The sequence below is a fragment of the Anopheles bellator genome, chromosome X (genome assembly GCF_943735745.2).
Source record: "Anopheles bellator chromosome X, idAnoBellAS_SP24_06.2, whole genome shotgun sequence".
Taxonomy (NCBI): Eukaryota; Metazoa; Arthropoda; class Insecta; order Diptera; family Culicidae; genus Anopheles; species Anopheles bellator.
Genome location: NC_071287.1, coordinates 6,180,154 through 6,202,302, shown reverse-complemented (window position 1 = coordinate 6,202,302; position 22,149 = coordinate 6,180,154). Strand labels below are relative to the sequence as shown.

The window sequence follows — 22,149 nt, the reverse complement described above, 5'->3', positions numbered from 1 at the left end:
AAGCGCTGCATTTGTTCTTAATAGCTTCATCGTAAGCCACTGGCAACATTTCGATTGCGTCCGAGCTCTTAATTTCGGTTTTCCACACCACATTTGATAAACATTCTTTGCCATCCATTTTTTTTTTAAAGATAAAAATCGACGATGAGCCAAATCTTGTCCAAGCTAAACAACTGTTAAAAATTGACTGACTACTCAAAATGGTCGAACTTTTTACCATAAATCACTGACATGTGTAGCAAGCTAACGCCACAAAACAATCGAAAATCGGATATACGTAGCCCGCGGAAGTTCAAAAGATGCAAAAATTAGCTCTAGAGAGCAGCGCCTTACGCAGTGTAGATTGGGCTGCCGCGAATTTGTTGTTTTTATCATTGCCTCGTATTTATTTGTTGTTTGTTTTGTGATTTTAGCATCCTGACAGTGTTAACAATGTTTTTTTTTTTGACTTTGTGGGCTTCGAAAGGAACGCTGTTGGAAACCTTAGAACACATTCGCTACGTAGCGCGCTGCTGCTGTAATAGAAATTGAGGCGAGTTAATTTAAAGTGACAGAAATGTAACACGTTAACTAACGCTATGGCAATTATAAACCGTTTTAGTGTTGCAACGTGAAGCTCCCATACAACAAAAGCGGATTTGCGGATATTCGAGATACACAAACCCCTGGAAATTCGTGTTCTCCAACATGGTTCCAACATCAACCAAAATGGCACTTTATCCTTGCATGTTCTGCACCTACTATTATCACGTAGTAACGATTAAAGACTTAAAGCTGCAGGGCCATCCCACTTCCATAAACCAAATGCTTTTCACCGACAGCGAAAAGATCGCATCGCACCGTAAGAAAGAAATGCCAACACTCAGCCACAGCAACCTCAACCCTTGTTGCACACAGGTAACAGGAACACCCCCCCCAGCACCATCATGTTTTGGAGGCGTTTTGTCAACGGACCGACAACAGTTGGTCATTGAAGCCGCAGCCGAGAAATTTGCCGCCCAGCTGGAACACCGGTTTGAAAAAAAAAAACATAAAAAATAACCTCAAAATTACGTATCAAAGATATGGGGGGGCCACACTTGCTGTGCCCTTGGGAGGCCGAAGGAAATTACGAATGAAAAATGCTTCCGCCTCCGGCGACCGTACGGACACGCCGGTGTTCAGAGAGCTGGAATAGATGAAGATAATTTATACTTGCCTTTTGCCGGCTAGTGGTCAATTACGGTGGCGTTATGACGGGTGCGTCAGGTGCGATGCATGCGATGAAGGAGCACCCACCCCGCCCCCGCCCATCGCACACCGTGTTGTCGGCCGCTCGGCTGGATGCTGCTGGTCAGCCCCGGGAGCGTTGCCCCGAGCGCTTGAGCCACACAGCGGGGTCCTGCGAAAGAGGAAACCGCACCGCATCAGCGTTGGATAGGTAGCGAGGATTCGGGACCGCGAGAGCACCGCGGTGGCGAAGCGTGTACCGGGCGAACAGGATCAGTGACCGCGTGAGATCCTGCGCCCGGCCTTAGAAGCAATCCATCCGGGGAGACCACCGTTAAAGATCTTAATCTACTCGTACACTCATTACAAGGCGCAGCGTGAGTCCCCTTCTGCCCCCGATAAGCGGGTGGGTTGGGGCCTCACCATTCTACGGGCAGGCAGGCAGGCAGGCAGGCAAGCAGGCAGTGCTAAACCCAAACTTCCCACTAATGAGCAAGCGGCTGAAGAGCGAGAGAGACAGCTAGACAAATTGTCAGCCGACAAATCAACGGCCGTGCGGCCCGCGGCCGGGATACGCCGGCGGCGAGGACATGTGGCGAAAAACGCTGAGCGTACACGACTTCCAGATTACCGGGCACTTGCACCTAAGCCGCCCAGGACCCCGGGTGCCCTGGGACTGGGACAAGGAAACCACATTCGACACATTCTTCGCCGGGACGTGAGTCGTGACGTCGTGAAGCGGGTTCAAGAAATGTGGGCTCCCCGGCGGTGTTGAGAGGTCGAGAAGCGCGCGTGTGCGTGCACTGAAGTGAAGTTAACGGAGGTCCGGGTCCGGGGACCGATTGCCAGATATGTTTGCCTTCGTCCAAAAATATGCACCATTTCGGCGTATCACGTCGGAGCCGGCTCGTCACACCTAGCTGGCACTCGTCAGACTCGTTACGCCTTCCGAAGTGGAATTGGGAAAAATAACGCCCGGACTGCCCTGACGGGCCCTGAGCTATCTAGCCTAGCCTGGCAACGCGACGCACTCGCACAACCCGTCTTCGGTGCGGCAGTCCGGTGAAAGCAACTATCAACCCTTTTCTTAAACAGACTGACTTGTTGGGTACCATTTCGCACCGAAAACGAAACAGTCATGCGGAATGATATAGGCGGCCGAATTTGGATAGCCGCCCCAGTGCGTTTCGCGATGCTTGCCAGTTGTTTGCCCCTTTGCAACCGTTGCCATATCAACATGAGGATCGTTACGCAACGCATCCTATCAATCTGCACGCATTACCGTCGCCGGTTCTTCAGCAGCCTCTACTGGCTGTGTTCTGTCTCGGCTGTAGCGATATCAACGAACAAGGATTCTCTTCTCTGCCTGGAATATGTTTAAAGTTTCGTGCAACCGTGTCTGTCGATCTGTCGCCCACCGGGAAGTAATTCCCCAAAGGCAAATGTACACTTCGAAGTAATCGCCTTCCGAGGTTACCATCCCTGGTAAGGGTTTCAATTTAAGCAATTTGTTTTTTTTTTTTCAAACCCATAACTACTCTTTCTAAACGACAAGTGTTTGGAAGATGCTAGAGCCACAATAGATCTGGGTCCTCATTCGTCTTTTCAATCTGAAAGCGGTTGCCTTTCTAGCACCAAAGCTCCACCAAACCACACGAACGCATGTCGGACATCCGTAGTGTTCCTTTACTTCCACAGCTCAATGTTTGTACTCAAGATGATTACTGTAGAAAAGGAAGCATAGTTAGTGGAGCAAACGGATAGATAGCATATGGTCAAAGCTGACCACTCATTATTGTTTCTTCTACAGACGGCACCAATCAACGGAGCTCCGGAAAACCGACCTCAACACCGACTGTCTGATGTCCGACTCATTTTCGGACCACTTCCTTCCGATCTTCCTTCTGCAACTCTGACGATCGTCTTCAGTTGAGCGTCGGCGGCCTGTTCGATCCTGATGGACTCGTAATGCCTTTCAAGCCTTCACCCAGCCAGCCGGCCGGCCGGCGGAAAAGGTTTGGTCGCCGGATCGAGGACCTGTGCCATTTTCTACGCAAGGCACACACAACCACACGCTGGATGGGTGGCAGAGAGAGAGAGAGAGGGGGGGTTGGCGCGGACGAAGTGACAGGATACAGTGGGCGAAACGACCAAGCGAAAGCGGCAACACTCGTCCCATCCCTAGTGCACCCGGCCCGGACTCGGAAATCACGTGCGCAGGAACGGCGCGTCCTCCTGGCTGGTGAAATCGTCAGAAACGGAAGAGCGGTGCGTGTATATAAGCCCGGCGATGGTTGGCCAGCACCGCCAGTCCTGCTGAGTGAACCGCTCGTGCAGCAGCAGCACCGAGTACCGAGCCCAATTAGTGTGGTGGTCGAGCCCAAAATAGCCCCAAACGTTGACAAAGTGTGGGGTAGTTTTTTTTGGAGTGCACTTTTCTCAAACCGAAGGACCGGAAGCGGATGCTGGCAAGTACGTGTCACGTTAACCATGTGTCTGTGTGTGTGTGGTTTTGACGACATCAACCCGTTGCCCCACCACCATCCACTCTCTAACGCTCTGTCTGTGGTGCACTCGGAAAGGAAGCGTCTTCCGGGCGTTCACGTCGAGATCGTGACCTAAGATCGGAGGCTTACCGTTGGGGCCGATGAGTAAGTGGTGCTTCGTTTGGTGGAACTTGCCCAACTCACTGAGCCTATTAATCGCCTGAGCACGCTGTAAGGCAAACATTTCAAACAACGTTAAATCCTGGACCGTCGCCTGCCTGTATCCTGTGTGTGTCTGTTAAGCGCCCCATGGTGTTTATAACAGTCACAGCGGATGCGAAGCGCCGTGCCACGCCACGTGGACGGGCAGACAGATTGAAGATTAATGATGCAGCTGCCGCGGAGTAGTAATCTTCGCACTGGGCAGACGCCTTGCTCGCTGCGACAACGATAGCAGGCCACAAACTCCGATCCATCACCTGGATGTGCCCGGATAATGAGGAGAAATTTATGCGTCCATCGAGCTTGACACACACCCCCGGCTCTGGCCCGGAGGTGCTTCAATCAATTGGCAGTGCATCGCGCTGGGGTGTGCATCTCCCGGATACTGCTTCCGCTTCGAGGCGTTCTCGTGTGGCCCGATTTTCCGACAGACGTTCGGCTACCTTTTTTCTCTGTTCTGTGTTCGAAACATTTCCAATCACTCCCCGCTCAGGTGGAGTGGGTGGGTCCCTTAGTTCAAGTACGGCGCATTAGCTGATACAGGATACAGTTAGCGCAACCCTCGGGTACGATTTGGATACAACACCCTGCGGGCAAACAGGAGCAGCATACCTCTGAACTGAAAAACGAAACGAAACGAAAACATGAATCATTCTTAAATCGGTAGGACATTTGCCACGAAACACAGGGGGGGAGGGGGGGGCGTGAGGGGGGTTCGGGAATGGGGTCTCGTAAAATTCGGTGCTCGGCTATCGTATTAATTTGGCTTGTTGTCGGAGTTTGAGACTAAATCGCGATCATAGCCACACAAAGACAAACCCGGTCCGTCCCCGGTCCGACGGGCTCCGGCCTAATTTGAGTTTGGGTTCGCCTATGGTCGGCAAGAGGGCAGTTAAGGATAATCCAAGGATAATCCAATCTCCGCTCAACCAGGTAGTCGGCCGAAATTTGAAAGTTCGATGATTTTTTCCCTCCTATACCTAAACAAGAAGATACATGATGATGATAAAATGATAAACTGAGCGATAAAATGGGCGTTAATTAGTGGACTAGTGGAACGCGCTCGTGGCGCTCGCGTAGCGTTCGCCACTAAAACGCCCGTCGTCGTCGTCGTCGTCGAACGAACGGCTAATGCGCAACGCCATGTCCGTCCAACGATGTTGAGTGTTTGAATAGCGCAGAAATTGGTGATAGATATACATTTCCCCACTGGCGCACAACACACCACACCAGCAGAGAGCAATGAGTCGGATATTGAGCCGCTCCGACGGAGTGTTATTTGCACAATAAACAACAATCGCCGGCCAACCGAGGGCGAACGCTGGTGTGGGCGCGACTGGGTCCTTCACATGTCACTTTCCCCGGACCCCGGGATGACCGAAAAATTCATCTCACAAGCACTGAGCAAACAGTGTGTGCGGTGTCGTAATTGTTGCCATCTTGGCGGGCACAGGACGTGTGCAGGAGAGCGAACGTCACACGCAGCGCTCGGACCAGCGAAATGGCCCTGTGTTGCCGAAGAGAGCTGGAACTACTGTGTAATTAGTGTGTTTACTAAAAGCACACAGCCGTACGGATTCTACACTAAGGCTCACACCGGAATCCGTTAACCAAGGAGCAAGGTATTTTACTTCCCGTTTCTACGCGTGCCGTTGATCCGAGGCTACAGGACAGAACCGGTTGTCGGTCGTTTTTTGTCTTGCCACTTCGTCCATCCAGCAGATGACCGGACGAGGTGAAGCAGATCGACCACCGGGGCTCATTCTGAGGGCACGTCAACACTGGCACCGCGATTCGGTCACAGGCAATTAGAAAGAAGTCACGCATGCATGCATGACTGAGACGCTACTGAAGCACGTCATTTGTGGGGAACGTGCGCGCCTACTAATTGGTGCGCTTTGGCGCGCGTCTCTAAGGATCACAGCTGATTACTGGGAGCTGTTTGAAGCTGTTCGTAACAGAGACCAACTTAGCGGATGGAGATTTGCGCGAAGCAACGAGAGCCATTCTAGGGCACCCGGGGAGGCCCCTTCATAATCAGCCCCTCCCCCGCCCCATTCATCGACCTCTTCCTGTTGCTATTTATACTCCTTGTGCGCCGTTTATGCGTAAGATCCGAGCTTTTTGGACGACAAGCCACACTGTGTTATTAAAAGAGACAATCTCTGTGAAATACAGTATACACTCGTTGGAAAAAAAACTTCTAACCAGTCTATCAGTACACACAATAGATCACAATGTTCACACCTACTCGGGCCCGCCCCTCCCTGTTCACACCTTTTCGACCTATTTACTTCCCCAGCTATGAAGCTGTATCGCTGTGCGTTTGTGCTGACCGTGACACTGATGGTGTCAGTCCTACACGCTCACTGCTGGAGCTCCGAGGAACGGATCTTTGCCAACATGGCCCATCTGATGGAAAGGGCCAAGCCACCGGGTGCCAGGTCTATCGGTTTCTTCCTCAACGGATACGGCACGGCACAGGATGACAGCATGCTGCAGGAGCGCGATGACGACGACGATGGAGCGCCGCGTCTGCTGCCATCAGTGGACTATGAGTCGGCAGCGGAGAACACAGTGGAACGCCAGGAGCCCACCCCGTTGGTTAACGAAGTTAAGCGCAGCTGGAACAAAATCAACGCGGCGTGGGGCAAGCGGATGAACGGCCACAGTCGTAGCGCCGGATGGACCAAACTTGGTGGTGCGTGGTTTCCGTGTTTCTGAAGCTTCAGATGTATCGTACGACGATTGCGCGTTGTGGTTGTTTCTGCTCACAGTATTCTTACAGACATTTGTTGCATTCTCCCTCCTCAGGATCCTGGGGCAAGCGTGAACCGGGATGGAACAACCTGAAAGGCTTGTGGGGAAAGCGCGCCGACAAGCTGGCCTCTGCTTGGGGTAAGCGACAGGAAGTAAGCCAAGTTTTCTAATCAACTAACCCACAGTTTCGCCTCCGTGTTATGTGTGTACGCAAACTACTACTGCTTCTCATGAATGGTAATCAATTTTTTCAAGATGCAACCACACACAATTAAAAAACTGCACGCTACTGCAATACTGCTGTTCGGAAGCGGCACCATAGCGCTTCAGCCTGCGGTACGGCGAGAGATTGAATAAAATCCACATTAATGTCCATAGTCCAGCAGCACGATAAGAAGAGCAGATGTCGATTCTTGATCTCGTTACCGTTTTTATGACACTTACTTGTCGCATCATACAAAGTCTGAAGCCGGCCGCAGTTACCGCTGTCGAATAAAACAAGAGCGTTTCAACGCTCTCTAGTGAAACAAGAGCGTTTCAAAGGCGTAATTCATAGGCAGTCCACATGACGAGCGGCGAACGGTTGACGATATAACACTATATGCGAACTATCAATAAACGTAAAGCCGTTATGTTCAAAACTTAGTGTTAATTGTGACAAAATGAAGTGAATAAAATTTGAAAACATCAAACATGCTACTTGGTTTATCTTGCCACAACGTGCACGTGCCAGTTTTTCTGGTACATTAAATGCAGAAGTTAAAAATATATTTGCAGCCAATTTGAAGAAAAGGAAGTTAATGAGTAAAGATGTAAACCGAACGTTTTATTTTCATTTCAAGATCTTACCAACAAACCATTGAAATGTTCGATGATAAACGTGCTCGGTACTGTTGTCTTAATGTCCCTTGCTTTATTTTCGATTGTTTTGTATCTCTCACACTTATCTTTGTTCCGTGCGCTGGTTGCAACATACTAAGTGATTACTCACCCAGCATATCGCAGCCACTGCTATCTGTGGCAAACGTGATAATGATCTTATTCCGACTCGATCTTAACTTATTTGAGGCCCACTTCTGTCAACATTTCTGCTACGGAACCTTTTCTGCTAAGCTCAGCATAATCGCTCTCGATCGTCGCCCGGGTGACATGATCCCGTTTACACTGAGCCCAATGTGTATGTCAACTTCTGCTTTGCGCGCCTCACTCAGAATACGCAGTTCGGGTGATCCCAATATGTTTCCGTTCCCAGTGTTTATACAAACACGCTTCTTTCTCAGAGCAGCGTTTGCGCTGATACATTGTTCCTCTCAAAGGGTTTGCCTCCTCCACAGATGCACAGTGTCACTTAACTTAAACTGGGGCTGCATCCCCCACACCATGATACTTGTTGAAAAGAAGTACAATGTTGACCAATAAACTGATTGTTCAAAATGATTGATTGTTTGTTCGATTTTCGGACTGTTGGAGAGGATGTTGAATACGACTCTGAAACAAACAATGGAAATCTTGTACCAGTATTGAGCCATTTATCGCTCGGCTGCATCTCAATTCTCACTCAATCTACTACTCAACACATAACGGTACGGCGCCAGTTTTCTCACACTTACCTGCTGTACTACTTAGTTTGGAGGCTAACTCGCTAAAGGCGATTGATAAACTGCCGTTTTGGTAAAGTCTGTTTGGCATAGCAACAATCAAGCATTTGACGCTTTTTAAAATGTTCAACACATAGCGATGACGAGGGTTCGAGTTCTGAGGTTGAATTTTACATCTTGCTCTATCTTGCTGGGCTTGGCTTGTGACGAAAGTAAGTTTTAAATGTCCTTCACCATACCTACACGTTGAAGAATGCCCCATACCGCAAGGCCTTCGCCTACATACTTGAGTTTGGTGAGTTTTCAATACGAGAAAGTGTGCGTTTGTCAATTTCATATGAACTTACATTTATTGAATCGGTTCGAATTTTACCATCTGGTTTACCCTCAGTTGTTCCGCCTCCAATTGAAACCTCCCGGTTGGTTTTCTGGTAACGGTACGTAATTGGGATCGTCTGGCACTTCGTCGAATAGCAGCTTGCTAGGGGAGTAAAGAAGGGACGAAGATAAAGGACAAACGCAGAGGATCAAATGAACAAAAGCGTCGGGGTACGTACAGAATTCTTGGAGTCTTAAGAAGTTTCATGCCACCTGCTTGGTTGGGGAACACATCCTCGAGAAAGTAATACATGTGGCCCACCACAATACCAATTAGATCGACCCAGATGGTGTTTCCTATTAGCACTGAAAATCCCAGTAAGACCCACGGTAGATAAGGTGCCTGCGCGCGAGTAGAAGATTCATGTGATCGCACATTATTCAGAAACAGATTTAACCGGTTATCATAACAAGCGACTCTTATTAAATAAGTGTATGTGAGCTAATCATAATATATGATAAAGGCAGGTACCTGGAAATTTAACACGCCGAAAAAGTTCATCCTCACGAATGGATTTCGCCTGGACCACACGTAGACAAGCATGATGGTGAAGGCTTGCCCTAGGAAAAGTAAATTGACAAACAGTGCAAGAATCTATCCGGGGGGAGTTATGGAAAACTAAGCACTCCAAAGAACACGCAAAGAAAGAAGCTAGGCTACTGTGCAACTATTCATTGCGTCATGAATGGCCAATTTTTTTATAAAAGGATACAACCAGTACGGTGCCGCCGAAAAGAAACATCATCACAAAATCCGCACTTTTGCCGCGAAATGAATTTTCCTCCAACATACGGCAGTACCTGCAAATGATTGAAATAAACAAGTTTATAGGAAGTGCTTACCACTGGACGAAACTCTGCACTAATCACGCTGCTCTCGCTGGTGCGCGCAATTGACCAAAACTCACCGGAATGTGAAAATCATGTTAAACAAAAAGTTAAACCCGAAAGTACCGAAAAATAGAAACGTTGTGCAGATCCGCCAAAGTTGATAGTGCTCGAAGATGAGTTTTGGATTAAAGTACAGCTGGAACGGTGTGACAATGTCGAGGTGCTGCAAAGGTTTAGCGGGAAGATCGGCATATAAGCAATCAGGCCAAACCAGACCGTATTACCGGGGTAGCGTTAAATACGTACCACAGACAGTGTTGTGATAATGCACGCCGTTGAATACACCCTCGTTACAATCGGTATCTCCAGATACTCTTGGCGAATCGTTTGGTATGCCATCGTTCATTCTGAACCGGCCGTATCCGTATTGGTGGTTGATCGTGGTGAATTGAATGAAATGCAATAACGCCATAAATACGCTGGAAGCTGATGCACCATTTCTCGGAAAAAGGTACGATTACGCATCGGATGGCGTATCAATAATATTACCTGTATGCCGCCGTAACCTCGCAAGTGTGGAAGAGCGTGTTACCGATGATAAAGGTTAGACGAGTGTTACTGACGATTCCAGTACCACAAAATCGGTGCTAGTTTGTTACCGCAAACATTTTCTGTCGTGTACCAATCAAATGGGCCGGTTTGAGCACTCTGTACGTCGTGCGATGACGTATATGATTTTCAGTCCCCTATCCTGCCATCTGTCACAGTGTGTTTTGACTTTTACCTAGCGATCCTCGAAAGGAGACACTCGGAGCGTTTTTCTTTTTTTGGTACTAAACGCTTCCATTCACTAAATATTTAAGTACGAAACGTGTGCAGAAACGAAATGCAAAGACTTGAAAAACTTTAGCATGAAATAATGCTTCATTTGGCTATACGTAATGCTGCTAGCAGATTTATTTTTACTGTTTAATTTTGTTGTGTGTGAGCAAATGTAACAAACATAACTAATAAATGATTTTGATTAGATACACATTGAAGTAACCTCTAAGTAGTAAATACATTTTTGAAACACGTGGCATTTCCGCCTCTGAAGGTTGTGCTTTTTTTTTCTATTACACACACTTGACGTTTGATGAAAACAATCATTTTCTCAGCCAATGATCTCGAGAACGCAGTTGTTTTAGCCGGCTACAAAGTAAACTCATATGCTGGCTTAAAGGTGCTCGTACAAGACTAGGAGATTGATTTGACTTTTGCAAGTAATATGCCTGCACAAACGGTGTCGCGATATGCAATTGAAGTTATTCCGAAAATATCAAAACACTCAACGAATGAACCATATGCAACTATGCAGGCAAAGCACAGCACGGAAATGCGTTATAACTTTCTCTTCGTTTTTTACCAACGGTAAATGAAATTTCGTTAATGGATATGCGCCAAGGGGCCTAGCTCTCCTTTTCGACATCAGGTTGGAGTGGGCCATTCAAGTGCAGCCCTCAGGTACCATATGCTAGAAGTTCAGCCAGATTCTGGCCCATGCCAATGAATAAAAATATTACTGGTCGAGGGAAGGATGTAGCTCAGGCTTACATAGGAATTGAGCATGTTGTGGACAATATCGGGGAAGTGATTGGCCCCACCGGATTTGATGTGACTCTGTATGGATAGCATTGCACTGGCAGCTGGTCGCTTTAACCAGCTAGTGAACAAAGGCGCTCGAGTGCGAGCGGTGGAGGTCTCTGTTACAGGCCAAGACCGCCCGACAGTTGTACTTGCCGGATAAAGAAGAAGTAAACTTGATACAAAGTGTTAAGAAAGTTAACATAATACATGACAATTGTGATTCAAACCACTACCCTTAAGCTAATAAATTTGGTAACCAACTGAGCTCAATCAATGAAACTTATTTCAAGCTTCGCGATCGCTACTGCATCCGGACAACACTACACTGCAATGATGACAAAGCATGAGGCGCGCTATACTTGGAATAAGTTAATAAAAGAAAATCTTTTCAGTGCGTTTATTCTTCAAATGTAAGGCGCCCGGGGCCGTGATTCTTCATGTATCTACGGAAAGCCTTGTAACGGGGATTGTCAGCCATTTGTTTCTTTTTCTCGTTCTCCTGCTCGATTTTCCATCTATCGAAGTTCGATTTGATCCATAGTTCTTGTCGTAAGAACTGCTCAACGGTGTCCAACTCGATCGCATCAAACTGTACCGCGGTTAGCTTCATGTTTTTTCGTACCAGGTACAGTTGCTCGTCGCGGCCATAAGGTTGCTTGCAAACGTTGAACTTCCAAATCCAACGCGCCACCCAGCACAAGTAACGCCCAACGGTGTAGGGAAGAAGAAACAGTTGAATCCACAGGATGTCAGTTATTTCCGGCTTCGCGTACGCTCCCTGAATGTCCATGTTGTTTTCTATCACCTCGCGAATTCGTCTGTCATGTTCTTTCTTAATTTCCGCCTTAGAAGCTTTGGCGCGCTGCTTACTACCATTACTAGACAATCCGTTACCGTTGCTCTGGGTTTGATTGATTATTTCCTGCGCTTTGTTGCGATACTTCGGCAAAGACATAAAGTACTTGATTGCTGTGTCGTAGCGCTGCCACCGCGAAACGTACTGGATGCAGGAGATGATGCTGATTGTAACGATGACCACTAACCGGACGTCGATCTTTGTTTTGCGCCGGTAGTAGCGGTAGAAATGTGCGTAGTAAGCCTGCGGATTGTCTAGCATGTAATTATAATCGGTGCGAGATTCCTCGTCCTTCAACACTTCGTACGCCGTGGCAATCTTCTTGAACGATTCCTCGGCCACTTGCTTCTGCTCTGCTCCATGGTGCAAATCCGGGTGAAACTTTCGGGCAAGTTGTCTGTAGCTCTTCGCGATCTCGTGCTTGGTACTTTCTCGGGTAACGCCAAGCAATTCGTAGCAGTTGTCCGGGCCACAGTAGAACTGGTCAAGGTAATGGCCGTTGCTCGCGGTGGCCAAGAATCCCAGGATGAGTACGACGAGCGAAGGAATTCGTCCTGCCGTCGTCATCGTTGTGTGCTCCACAAACTAAACATTCCTCATCGACGTTCTCAACACAGGTTGGTTGTCATCCGATGACAGCCTATATTCGCCTAGTTTTTCGCCTACAAGGTCAGATTGACACAAGGCAAATCGAGCAGGAGAGCTTTAACTGCCTTTTATTGCCCGGTTTTATTTGCATAATCAAACTGTCTTTTATTGCCAGTATTTTTTTGCGTTACGTTGCTATTGAAATTTGGAGCAACACAATCAAGGGGGGCAATAAAAAATGACAATAATTTCAAATAAGACGAAACCAAAAAGGATTTTACACTTATCGAAATCTACAAAACAACGAAAAGTGGCAAATCGGCACAGTAATGTTTGGGCTCAAACTGTTTTGGATTTCAAATTTTAATACGCTCCTGAGGAATCTAGGTTGTCGATTAGATTTATTTTAAATTTATGTAAAGTCTTAAAAAGTCGCGTAAAGTCTTTCTAAACTCTTACGTGAAGTCTTCTAAAATAATGCTAGCAAAAGTAGCCCAGGAAGGTATAGGTTGAAGAATCAATGTGAGTGGATAGGCTAAAATATAAAAACCCGCTGAAAATAACATTTATTTTTTCCAGATGGTTTCAAATGTGCGTCAAGTGCCTGCGGTGTGATGAACTTTCAATGTGTGCGTCAACCATTCTAGCGACAAGTTCGATCAGGTACCGTGCGATTTATATGTGTGGGTGTGTGTGAACACAAGTCGTAAACGTATCCTTAGGTCCAATTCGTCGAAAAAGGTCAACACTCTGTAGGTCTTCCTCTTTCTTTTTATGGACTTTTCTGCCGTCTTCTACCTCGCTTGTCGCTGGATCTGAGCATCCTTACCCGCCGGAGCGGCGGGAAAAACCTATATCTTTGCCTTATTCCGCTTTCGTTTTTCCTTCTTTCGAAAAACTAAGGGCATCTGTTTTCCCGCTTCGGAACACTTGAAATTTTTCTTATGTAAATGCCTGGCAATCGTAGAACTTTGTGCTAGGGTAAAAATGTGTGCCTAGAAACAAGCGTAGAAACTTTTGCCTGATGCTGCTTCTTCTGACGTCTTTTAAAATCAAAACCACGCTCATCGCTCTAACTCTTATTTTGTAAACATACGCTCCGTACCAATGCAGCACGGGCGGGGTACAAAACATTGCACCGAACCATGTATAGATGTAGTGGTTATATGGTATTTTAAAACAATGATGCCTTGCCTTGCTGGAAGCAAAAGTGGTAGAACATATCGTTTGGCCTAGCTGCGTTCTGTCTCTTTCACGCATTACAAATCCTTTGCTAGCAGGTACGAAGGTACGATATATGCCCTAGCGCGACTCAGTGAGCTATCCGATTCAGTTTCTAATCGACGCTCCTGCAGAAGGGTACTTGCAACCGAGTTTAGGTCTGCGACAAATAACAGTATCCAGTGTTGTCTGTTTCTATACGCTTCATACATTGAAACCCAACCTGCACTTTGATTAACCGAAACGGCGTTTTTCTTGTGATTGCTTAAGTATTTAGTATCGCGCAGCGAAAGGTATTAACGTTGGCAGTGTAGTGTACCTTAGACATGAGTAGGATGGATGTTGTTGGACTACGCAACGACATAAACAAAGAGCTGGACGAACAGCTGGCCTGCGACGTCAATGATGCACTAGGATCCCGCAAGGGCTAGTAAGTACAGTCCACTAGCCGGATGGATGAAGGAGTAGAGCGTTTTCGGGCGCTAGATTTCTGCCCATCTACCAGTAACTTCTCCCCTAACGATCTGTTCACGACGCTTCATTGTTATATGTTGGTTTGGTTTGGTTGATTCTCTAGCAGCGACACAAGCTATGACCATCGTATACGGGCCCGGATGCCCGTCGATCGCTATGCTTCCGACTACAACATGGGCCATACACGTCGGGGATTGGCGCTGATATTCAATCACGAAAATTTCGATGTGCCGCAGCTGAAACCGCGTGCAGGTACGAACGTTGATTGTGAAAACTTATCCACCGCGCTCCAAGGACTTGACTTTGAGGTACACGTCTACAAGGACCTAAAGCTACGCGACTTGCAGAAGGAAATCGAGCGAGGTAAGTACAGTCGAAGGCCCGCACTTCCTCCCCGATAGTGTTTTCCTGTGTGCAGCTGCCGATGCAACACCGAAGGTGAACGAGCCACATAGCAGTAGCAACAACAGTTCTAACATGCGGCTAACATATCCAAACAAAGACATGTTGTGCACGGAAATATGGCGTTCCTGTCTGTTTCTGCTATTGGCGGTGGGGGGGGGGGGCTTCCGAACAGGCGTAGAAATATTGTTGCCTTCATTGCCTTTTACGTTACAACTCATGGAAGCGCTAAAAATGGTAATTAATGTTCTTCCGTTTCTCTCCTCGACCAACCAACCACCGTCTGGCGTCACCGATCCACCATCCAACATCAACAACACCGTCGATCAACAAAAGTTTCCCTAATGGATCATAGTGATTGTGACTGCATACTTGTGACAATCCTTTCTCACGGCGAACTCGGTTACCTTTACGCAAAGGACTGCCAGTACAAGCTGGACGTTATCTGGTCTTTCTTCACGGCAAACCACTGTCCATCTTTGGCAGGGAAGCCGAAGCTATTCTTTATACAAGCTTGCCAGGGTGATCAGCTTGATGGAGGAGTGATGCTGTCGCCGAAAGATCGCACCGAAACGGATAGTTCCTCGGCGATGACATTTAAGATACCGACGCACGCCGACTTCCTCATAGCATACTCCACCATCCCGGGCTTCTACTCATGGCGTAACACACAGAAAGGTTCGTGGTTCATGCAGTCGCTGTGCCAGGAGCTGAATCAGCACGGTCGCAAGTACGACCTCCTGACGCTGCTTACGTTTGTAGCACAGCGTGTGGCGTACGACTTTGAATCAAACACACCCGACATGCCCATGATGCATCAGCAGAAACAGATCCCTTGTGTAACGACCATGCTTACGCGTTTGTTGCGTTTTGGCGATAAGAAGTAAAGCAGAGAGAACACAGCTAACGAACGCTGAAAACGAGGGAAAAAAAGACATACAAAATCCAAGTTCATACAATTTACTTCTAATTTTTTTTAGAATGTTTTCAATAGCATCTTGAAATAGTATAGAGAGAGGGAGAGTGGTTCAATTCGAATTTGCATAACGCAAGAGATTGATGTAGTCCATTCCTTTGGTAATTAGTCATTCTTTTCTACTGTTTTTACCCATTTAATTTTTTACACTATCACGTAGAATGACATTAGCTATTAATTTTAGCTATATGTGTTTTGCTATTTTAAGCTACTTAAAAGAAAATTATGTTAAGCTACCAAAGTGCCCAGTGCAAGTCAAGCACGGATATCTGGAGGCGAACAAAGTTAAGAAGCTTACATATATATTCACACGTAGTTAGAATGCATGATTTGCATGGGATGCATGCATTTTATTACGATTCATTTTAATATCCTATTCAATGCTTAGAGTAATTGCCTAGTTGAATACTTTTTTAAACATTGAATTGATTTTATTTTTCATAAGGAATTACTGACATAAGTAATTTCGTACAAGGACGTAAATTAGCATTCTTAATTAGTGTTAAGCATTTATGATTTTCTAAAAACGAAGCTATATTAAGCTGCCTAAGTGCCCAGTGCACGTGAAGCACGCATATCTAGTTGACAGCAGAGTAAAGAATCTAAAAGAATCTACACACAAGGTCTACACAGAACGTAAGATTTATGATGCTATATTACGAATCGTTTAAAAATTTTATCCAATACTTAGAACATAAAAGGAAGGGTTTAATAAGTAATTAAATGTATTATGTTCACTTCAACAATATTTCGTTTATAGAAAAAGGCCATTATTTTTGCTCTGGGGCGGCAGATACATTCGATCTTTAAACCTTCCTACGAACATTATTTTTCCTGTTTTCAATGCAATTTAATGTCTCAGGGTTACTTCTAATGTCTATTCATGGCGACTACAATATTAATGTTCAAAATCACGAATCCATTGAATTGAAATTTCGTAATAGTTCAAATAAACTGCCAGAAAACGAAGCAATTACTAGCAACAAAATATAATATTTTCTTAAACAGATTTTCTGAAGAAATATACATAAAAAACAAAAGAAACCTCACAGGCGTTACTTGCTATGAACATTAAAAGACGATAATAAATATCGGGCGGGAGATAATATAATAAAATATCCAAAAAAGAGAACTTTAATAAAAAAAGATGCGAAAACCAAAACATATGTTGCAACGCGTAATGTTCCGCTTTTGTATCTTGTAATATTGCAGATTGACCTCGTCGATAGAGCAGTCGGTAACGGTGGTCCTTGTCACGCAGCTGGCCGTGGGTTCGGACCGCTTGTCACGCACCTGGCCCTGGCCTGGGTGCGATTCCCAATGCTGCAGTGACACGAGGGTTGGCGCGGGCCTAACAACCCCGCAAAAAAATTAAGATTGTCTCTGGTGCAGGCTAAGACCGCTAAGCCGCTTTTGCCTGATAAGAAGAAGAATCTTTCGGATAACATAGCTCAAAAACCGCGAATGCAAGTGAAGCATATACAAATGTAGGTTCGCCAATTTTTAATTTGATAAAGGTAAGTGAGAAGAATAGTCCACGAGCCACGGGAGCAAAGATTTTGAATGGAAAGTGTAATCTTGGTGATTATTCACTATTCAACAACAATCTACTATTATTAAAGCACGAAGCTGGCAAACGGAATCAATAAAAGTACCAACGTAGCTGTGTTGTGAATGTGTCCTTGCTATTCCCTACCGCCAATGTTAATTTCATATGAGATATATAAAAATTAATTATATTATCTATATTAATATTAAATATCAATATGAAAGCCAATTTAATGTATTTCAATAGAAAAAGTTAGTACAGTTTAACACATTTCTCAATTACTTACATGCAGAGGCAGCAGGAAAGAGTGCGGAATTTGTGTGAACTATGAAGATTTATTTATCAATATCTTTCAATGGGTAGTTGAGTTTATCCGCAGTTTTCCCGCTATTTGATGACATCAGATTCTAGGTTATCATTCGAGGCGAGTGCAGCTCAGAAACGCTTTCAATAGGAGGATAATGTGTGGAAGACGGTGGTCCCCAGTCGTGCAAGCCACCGGAGTTAGCTAACCGATGCGTTAAGCGATGCGCTATGCTGAACCCACCGCTACCCTCCAATTGTGTAAGCACTATGATTACCTAAAAGAACAAATAACCATTAAATTGTTGAACTATTTCAATAAATTGGCTCAGGAAGATTTTCCAAACACAAAATCTGTCCTTTTCTAGCTGTTACAAGTTATTGTTTGTGATTAGATGATTATCGGAACAATTCAAATAAGTAAAACAAAAATGCATGTTTAAAACGGCTTAGTTACCTGGCGCTGTAGAGGTGGTACGGAATCGACTGTTTTGAGCTCACCCCTCGTCGAAACAACATTGTAACTCTCCTGGCAATCGCATTTCACGTGTATCCATTTGTTTTCATGCCGATTCTCAACCATGACCACCAGGCCGGCCCAGCCCTGCGAGAAGTAAAAGCGATATGTTAAACACATTCTGTTTCATGTCCGATCCAATGTACCTTGGTCAAGTAGTACGCAGTCATGCCTTCGCGTCCTTCGTGACGCTGACCCTTAGCCAACGTTAGATTGATAATGGCATCGGCTAGTAGAAACGGAGGCGGTGTAATTTGCTCTACTAACAGCCGCTTCGAGCTGTGTATCGCCAGTACGCATTGTGGATACTGCATGAAATCATCAATTCCCGTGTGCCAATGATTGAAAGCGAGACAGACCAGCATGTACAGGTCAGTTTCCAGCATTTTGTGGCAGCCGACAAAGCCCCGAACCTGTTAATGTTGTTAAAGAAGTGAAATTTGGGTTTTGTACAAGATTTGTTCATATTTTTAAGCTTTCAGTAAATTTGCTTAGTTAATTTGCTAGACACCCTACATACCTGTCTCTTGCTATGTTCTACAAGCCGACCAACTTCCGGATTAGCTGGATTTCTAGTGCGGAATAGCACAACGCAAAGATCCAGCTGTGAGCGCTGGGATTTTTCCGAATTTCTGAAGCGACACAGTACTGATATTTAGTCGTTGGTCATATTCAGTTTCTAATTTGCCACATATTTATACATCTAGCACGCCACTTTTACATGTACGTTGTACAGCTTACCGTTGGCCCTCTTGAAATAGGGTGAACTCGGCTTCTGTCGGCTCTAAAACCGTGATTAGTACACATGATAAAGCTCTTAAAGGTTGCAAAGTGCCAAACAAACGTACTTCATTCCACTCCGACCGCACCTTGCATATGTCGATACAATCAAAGTATCTGAAAGAAGAAGATAAAAAACCCCAACGTTCATACGAAATTGTAGGGGCAAGAAATGTAAACAGATCTCGGACTCACCTTAACACATCCTCAAATGATATCCAAAAAAACTCCTTCCGAACCACCGTGGGGCATCAGACTGTCCCGTAATTCGTCAGTCCATAGCTCAGAATCGTCTGACCAATCACCTGCAAATATTCCCGCAGAGCGGGTTAGATTAACATTGACAACATATATGGTCCTACTATTTAAAACAAAATACATTCGTTTAACAACGTATTATAAATATTAGCAAACCGATAGCAAAAAGGAAAAGGCAAAGGCAAAAGCAATAAAAGAATCGTGTTAAGCTAGTTTGAAAAACTATTTGAATGATCAACGATCATTTATTGAATTACCTTGCCACGAAAAGTGTCCCCATGGATTGCGCAGCTTCAACAGTCTATGTCCTTGAATGTCACGCACGTCTAACACCGAATAGGCATGACGGGGCCGCAAGCCTTTCCGCTGGTATTCATCTTCGTCAACTTTCATATTGCCACCACCACAACTGGCACCCATCAAAAACTTAACCAACCGTGAGCTTAGCAACTGTGCCCATATTAGATCGCGATCGAGATCGTCTTCACTAGGCAGTGGCAAAGAACTGGCCTGCAATGGAATGCTTTCGCACGGTGCCCCCGTCAGAGTGGCTAGTCCCTCGATTGCTCGACCAGATACGAGCGCTTCGTAGCAACCGTGTAGCTTCGCTACAGCTTTCTCGATCAGTGGCACCCACAACTGTTTTCGCTTCGCCTGCGAGTACACAAGATGACCACGTTTGTCGCAAGGAAGCAAATCGTCCACTAGCACGGTCGTCCAGCGACCATCCTTGCACAGTTTAACCTGATAGGCACCCTGTGGGCAGATCTCCTTAGTTAACAGCACCTCGCGAACTAGATCTTCGCGCTCGGCCAGCACTGCTAGTGCACTCAGCAGCCAACAGTTGCCCAGTACGCCCTGACAGATGTCCGATGGTAGCGGTGTGCGAAAAACGGCCCACATAGGCATCAACGACCCTTGACTGCTGCCACCTTCGCATATGATTTCATGTGGTCGTCGCCACTGCGCGACTGGATTACTGTCAACGTTCGACGTCGGCTGATAGTAAAGACTTTTCGTAGCAGGTGGAAACGAGTCATCTACAAACGCCTGTCCGTTCTCGAGACAATACTCAATGATACTGCGCCAGCGGTTCAGTGCATCGATATCGTCTAGCTGGCGCTGGTTGTCCGCCAATCGGTCGCTTCGCTGACGTTGTTGCTGCTGTTGCCAAAGAACGAGACCGCAGGTGTCAATGTGTCGATGACTCGAGCAGATATCGCAGACCACACAGGCGAGTGAATTTTCGTACGTACACGCAGGACATTGCCAGGTACGTTTGGGGATGGTGACCACTTGTAGTGGGTTAGCTACTTTTACCGTCGGTTGGCAGAGCGCGGCTGGTAGTTGGTGCTTTGGAATTGCTCCAGATTCCCCTGCTGGGACGCCCGGCGCTGAGCTGGAGCGACTATTTGAAGGTTCATCGCACTGACCCAATATGAGCCGGTTCGTGGCTAGTTGAGACAGCTCCAGAGATTCGTTCGCGATGGCCACAGCCTTTAAAGTCGGGCGAAGTGATTTACAAGCGCTACAATCTGGCTGTAGGATTGAATTTTTGAGCGTGCACTTGGCACAAGTCCAAAACTCGCCCTTTTTCAGCGTCATTTCCTCGACGTTACATATACTGCGGAGCTTTGAACCACCGCAGGCTGCACACGCCAATACTGTGCTAGAATTCACGAGTGTACATTTACGACAGGACCATTCCTTTTCGTCCTGAATTAACATGGATGCTACATTTAAAGAAAAGAAACAGAGTGAATAGAACATGAGCTATCTAAAATAAAATTTTAACTAAAAAAAATATCACCAGCTGCCCAAGGCTTTGAAAATTGTGTATTTTTTGGGTGAAAGTTTATGAAGAAAATTCGATTCGATTTTGTTCATAACGTAAAGGTATTTTGCGTTTGGCTAAATTTAGAGTGAACTTTAAATGTTTTTAATCAAATCCACCGTTACTAGCGCGTCAATTATTGGATACGATGAAATCTTACTTTTAGTGCACCATTCTTCTTCTAGATCTTGCTCGAAGCTGGCTATTGGTACTTTCACGATAGCCGGTATGTTATCGAGTTCTAGAATTGTAGAGTTTTGATGCGTGCTATATTCGTCCATGACGGAAAAAATATCATGATCTTGACAGTCAGCTAGGAAAATAAAAGAAACAATTATTTGGAAAAACAGATCATAGCCGGATCCAAAAAAATCAAGAATAAATTGGCTCAATTACCTTTATCGAAGTTATTCTTGTAGTTCAGAAGTTGCTTATTATACTTGCATTTAGCTGTGACCTTATCGCTTCCACTATTGTTGGTAAATGAAGCATCATCTTTTTCCGATCGTCTATCCGAATTTCATAAAACATATTTCAAGCAAGGAAACAAAAGAAGCTACGTTTCAAATTACCTATTTTTCCCGACTATCTCGTCAGGCACAGGCCTCAGCAAAAACGAAGGGGTTGCGTAGTCGTCTTCTGGCGAGTCCTTCAGTATAATATCTCGCTGGTCGGTATTTGTATCGCTCGGGTTGTTATTTACAGCATCACTGGTCATTTTGGATGCGACATGTTTTCGCTTAGTTTCCTTATTGACGACGGCATAAATTGGCTCCACGCTTGCGCAGTACGGCGAAGCGTAGCTTTTTCCTAAAAACCATACAGAATTTTCAGTCAAGTTCTTATTGCAAATATTATTTAATTTAACGGCGTATTTAACAGAACATAACATAAGACATAGATTTGATGTACTTCGTATAATCAAAACATGCGATCAATCAGTAACCGTTAAGCGTTCGATAAGATCAGATTCGTATTCAGATTTGTTTTCCGGATTATCACATATAACAACAACATATAAGATAACATTTGAATGAATCGATCGACTCATGAAGCTTATAGTTACGTATATATTGTACAAACCTGTTTGGTTTTGCATTTTGTTCTTAGGATGATGGTGGTGATGATGATGAGATTGGTTATCCTTGAGACGCACGTTGGTAGTTGAGTTGTCGATAAGCCGCTGGGAGGTAGAGGGCACTACGATCAGCCCGCCAGTGCGCTTGGTGATCGTCGTAATGCCGCCGTTGGTCCGCACAGTGGAATCGGTTGAGGAGTGTT

The 22,149-nt window shown here is 45.6% G+C and overlaps 5 protein-coding genes across 11 annotated transcripts; 2 read left to right on the top strand and 3 right to left on the bottom strand.

The window, feature by feature from the left end:
- The first annotated feature begins 3,534 nt into the window (after positions 1-3,534).
- LOC131213614 (cerebral peptide 1) lies at positions 3,535-7,338 on the top strand. 4 transcript variants are annotated; one of them, XM_058207689.1, is made up of 4 exons: positions 3,535-3,681; positions 6,220-6,618; positions 6,732-6,815; positions 6,933-7,338. In XM_058207689.1, the coding sequence occupies exons 1-4, from the start codon at positions 3,672-3,674 to the stop codon at positions 6,950-6,952; spliced, it is 513 nt and encodes a 170-aa protein (XP_058063672.1). In that variant the 5' UTR covers positions 3,535-3,671; the 3' UTR covers positions 6,953-7,338. The 4 variants fall into 4 exon arrangements, with proteins under 4 accessions (XP_058063672.1, XP_058063669.1, XP_058063673.1 ...); XM_058207686.1 differs by having other exon boundaries at positions 6,732-7,338; XM_058207690.1 differs by lacking the exon at positions 6,933-7,338 and having other exon boundaries at positions 6,220-6,656; positions 6,732-6,856.
- Positions 7,339-7,576: 238 nt separating this feature from the next.
- Positions 7,577-10,206, bottom strand: LOC131213190 (derlin-2). Of its 4 annotated transcripts, none has more exons than XR_009156951.1 (8): positions 10,034-10,206; positions 9,791-9,891; positions 9,562-9,707; positions 9,367-9,454; positions 9,126-9,248; positions 8,833-8,996; positions 8,288-8,756; positions 7,577-8,165 (listed from the first exon to the last, which is right to left on the bottom strand). XR_009156951.1 is itself a non-coding variant. In XM_058207184.1 (8 exons), exons 2-7 carry the CDS (start codon positions 9,881-9,883, stop codon positions 8,663-8,665), a joined length of 708 nt encoding a protein of 235 aa, XP_058063167.1. In that variant the 5' UTR covers positions 9,884-9,891; positions 10,034-10,206; the 3' UTR covers positions 7,577-8,560; positions 8,623-8,662. The 4 variants fall into 4 exon arrangements, 3 of the variants coding, with proteins under 3 accessions (XP_058063167.1, XP_058063166.1, XP_058063165.1); XM_058207184.1 differs by having other exon boundaries at positions 7,577-8,560; positions 8,623-8,756; XM_058207183.1 differs by having other exon boundaries at positions 7,577-8,553; positions 8,623-8,756.
- Positions 10,207-11,486: 1,280 nt separating this feature from the next.
- Positions 11,487-12,558, bottom strand: LOC131213917 (dnaJ homolog subfamily C member 25 homolog). Its single transcript, XM_058208146.1, has one exon. It carries the CDS (start codon positions 12,531-12,533, stop codon positions 11,508-11,510), a length of 1,026 nt encoding a protein of 341 aa, XP_058064129.1. The 5' UTR covers positions 12,534-12,558; the 3' UTR covers positions 11,487-11,507.
- Positions 12,559-13,904: 1,346 nt separating this feature from the next.
- Positions 13,905-16,801, top strand: LOC131213883 (caspase-like). Its single transcript, XM_058208092.1, has 3 exons — positions 13,905-14,205; positions 14,353-14,612; positions 14,988-16,801. Exons 1-3 carry the CDS (start codon positions 14,102-14,104, stop codon positions 15,536-15,538), a joined length of 915 nt encoding a protein of 304 aa, XP_058064075.1. The 5' UTR covers positions 13,905-14,101; the 3' UTR covers positions 15,539-16,801.
- Positions 16,802-17,543: 742 nt separating this feature from the next.
- On the bottom strand, positions 17,544-22,120 carry LOC131213388 (calpain-D-like; the record flags this gene model as incomplete). The annotated part of the gene is given in 12 exon segments (XM_058207419.1): positions 17,544-17,757; positions 17,937-18,083; positions 18,143-18,409; positions 18,517-18,628; positions 18,738-18,893; positions 18,972-19,000; positions 19,002-19,081; positions 19,292-20,767; positions 21,029-21,181; positions 21,265-21,377; positions 21,441-21,678; positions 21,952-22,120. Coding segments are annotated over 12 exon segments (3,114 nt in total), but the record flags the coding sequence as incomplete, so codon positions are not given.
- Positions 22,121-22,149: the final 29 nt, after the last annotated feature.

Bases quoted from the DNA above. Each gene is read 5' to 3' on its own strand.
- LOC131213614 (XM_058207686.1), top strand. The intron at 6,619-6,731 runs GTGCGTGGTTTC...CTCCCTCCTCAG, and splicing joins CGGATGGACCAAACTTGGTG to GATCCTGGGGCAAGCGTGAA.
- LOC131213190 (XM_058207182.1), bottom strand. From the start codon at position 9,883: ATGGCATACCAAACGATTCGCCAAGAGTATCTGGAGATACCGATTGTA. The intron at 9,708-9,790 runs GTACGTATTTAA...AAACCTTTGCAG, and splicing joins TTATCACAACACTGTCTGTG to CACCTCGACATTGTCACACC. The intron at 8,997-9,125 runs GTACCTGCCTTT...ACTCGCGCGCAG, and splicing joins TCGGCGTGTTAAATTTCCAG to GCACCTTATCTACCGTGGGT.
- LOC131213917 (XM_058208146.1), bottom strand. From the start codon at position 12,533: ATGACGACGGCAGGACGAATTCCTTCGCTCGTCGTACTCATCCTGGGA.
- LOC131213883 (XM_058208092.1), top strand. From the start codon at position 14,102: ATGAGTAGGATGGATGTTGTTGGACTACGCAACGACATAAACAAAGAG. The intron at 14,206-14,352 runs GTAAGTACAGTC...TTGATTCTCTAG, and splicing joins CTAGGATCCCGCAAGGGCTA to CAGCGACACAAGCTATGACC. The intron at 14,613-14,987 runs GTAAGTACAGTC...GATCAACAAAAG, and splicing joins GCAGAAGGAAATCGAGCGAG to TTTCCCTAATGGATCATAGT.